The sequence below is a fragment of the Elephantulus edwardii genome, unplaced genomic scaffold (assembly GCF_000299155.1).
Source record: "Elephantulus edwardii isolate Elephantulus edwardi_28Jun2011 unplaced genomic scaffold, EleEdw1.0 scaffold00041, whole genome shotgun sequence".
Taxonomy (NCBI): domain Eukaryota; kingdom Metazoa; phylum Chordata; class Mammalia; order Macroscelidea; family Macroscelididae; genus Elephantulus; species Elephantulus edwardii.
This window is the reverse complement of record NW_006399791.1, coordinates 8,649,394-8,651,013: the sequence shown is the minus strand read 5'-3', so window position 1 is coordinate 8,651,013 and position 1,620 is coordinate 8,649,394. Positions and strand designations below refer to the sequence as shown.

At 50.3% G+C, this 1,620-nt stretch overlaps 1 protein-coding gene across 1 annotated transcript in view; it reads right to left on the bottom strand.

Annotated features, from left to right (window-relative positions):
* Positions 1–1,378: 1,378 nt before the first annotated feature.
* The window catches only part of RLBP1 (retinaldehyde binding protein 1), a 10,467-nt gene continuing 10,225 nt past the window's right edge, over positions 1,379–1,620 (bottom strand). Inside the window, exon 7 of the mRNA XM_006885173.1 lies at positions 1,379–1,537. Coding sequence (XP_006885235.1) covers positions 1,379–1,537 — 159 coding nt within the window. The remainder of the gene's footprint in view (positions 1,538–1,620) is intronic.

Below are 1,620 nucleotides of genomic sequence, written 5' to 3'. Positions count from 1 at the left end.
CTCAGGGAGGTGTTCTCTTAAGTAAAACTGTATGTTCAGTCAAGGGACCTGCAGGAGAGAACGTTTGGTAGAGAAACCCACAGGCAGATGGGGGAGAATTCACCTGCCAGCCTGGACAGGAGTCGAGCTCCTGACCGTCATTGAGCACGTCCGACTACCTGTGGTGGCCGTAAGTGCCATTGACTCGGCTCCAGTTCATAGCAAGCCTGTCAATGGTCGAACGAAGCAGGTGTTCTACCCCAAATGCCACTGGCCTACCCCAAAAGGGAGCCACCTCAAGGCTGTTTCTGTCTTGGAATTCTGAGTGGAAAACCCTCACCTGCTTGGTGGTGGTTGTTGTGTGCTGTTAAGTCAGAACCATCCCATAGGTGATCTCCCCCTTGCAGGTTTTCAGAGACTCCAAATCTCACAGGAGGAGATTGCCCGTCCTTCTCCTGTGGAGCAGCCGGTGGATTTGAACTGCCTGCCTTTGGGTTGGCATTTACCACTAACCAACAGAGCTCCCTTATCCTTTGCTTAGTAGTTACTAAGATTGCTTGATTTGGGATATCTTTTTAATCTATATCTCATCTCTTCATGTGTGTGGGGAGGGGTGTGTGCACGTGCGCATGCATTTTGAGGGATGGGGCTTTCAAATTAGCTTCCTTGTTTGTTTTCACAGATCCTAGCAAGAGTCCTAGTAGCACAGTGGTTAAGCTTACACTTGCTAACTGAAAGATTAGTGGTTCAAACCCAACAATACACCTGCTCTAGACAAGAAAAACACAGCGGTCTGCTCCTTAAAGATGTTGTTACATGCAATGGAGTCAGATCACCTCATGCTGACCCTCCAGCAGGTTTTCAGGGACTTGAAATTGCATAAGAAACTGCCTTTCTTCCTCAGAACAGCTGGATTTGAACAGGTGGATTTGAACCGTCTGCCTTTATGTTGGCAGCACAACCCTTTACCCACTAGGCCAGCAGAGCTCCCTTCTGTAAAAGTTACTGCCTTGGAAACACAAAATGCAGCTCTATTCTGTCCTGTAGGGTCCCTAAGACTAAGAATCAACTTGGCAGCATTGGGTTTGGTTTTTGGATGAAACAGCAAAATTCTATTTACAAAGGAAATAGTTGAGAAGCCTAATCAGGGTCTCTGTGTAAAAATCATCGTCTTAAAGCTTCAAAGGCAGATAGAAATATAAGAGGCCACGATTCTTTCTGTTGAAGGGAATCCCATTTTATTGCCCCCAACCTGGAAGGAGGGAGACACCTGAGTTCACTCAAGCTTTGGGGAAGATCGAGGCGACCACAGACGGCCCGTTTCCTGGCCTTTTGAGTCCAGGACAGCGGAGGGGAGGCTGGGGGATGCTAACTACAGGTCAGATGGAAGGGAACATCCTCAGAAAGCTGTGTCCTCAGCCTGAGCCCGAGGGCCGAAGAGCAGCTCAGCAATGGCCTTGCCGTCATACTTGGGCAGTGAGCCCCCAAAGTCAGCGGGCAGGATGTCTTCGTCGATCTCCCGGAAGAAGCCAGAGAGGTCGTCTCCGTGGACGTAGACCTGCGGGCGCAGGGAGGAGTCAGAGCTGAGGAGGAGTGCCCTGCGGGCGCAGGGAGGAGTCAGAGCTGAGGAGGAGTGCCCTG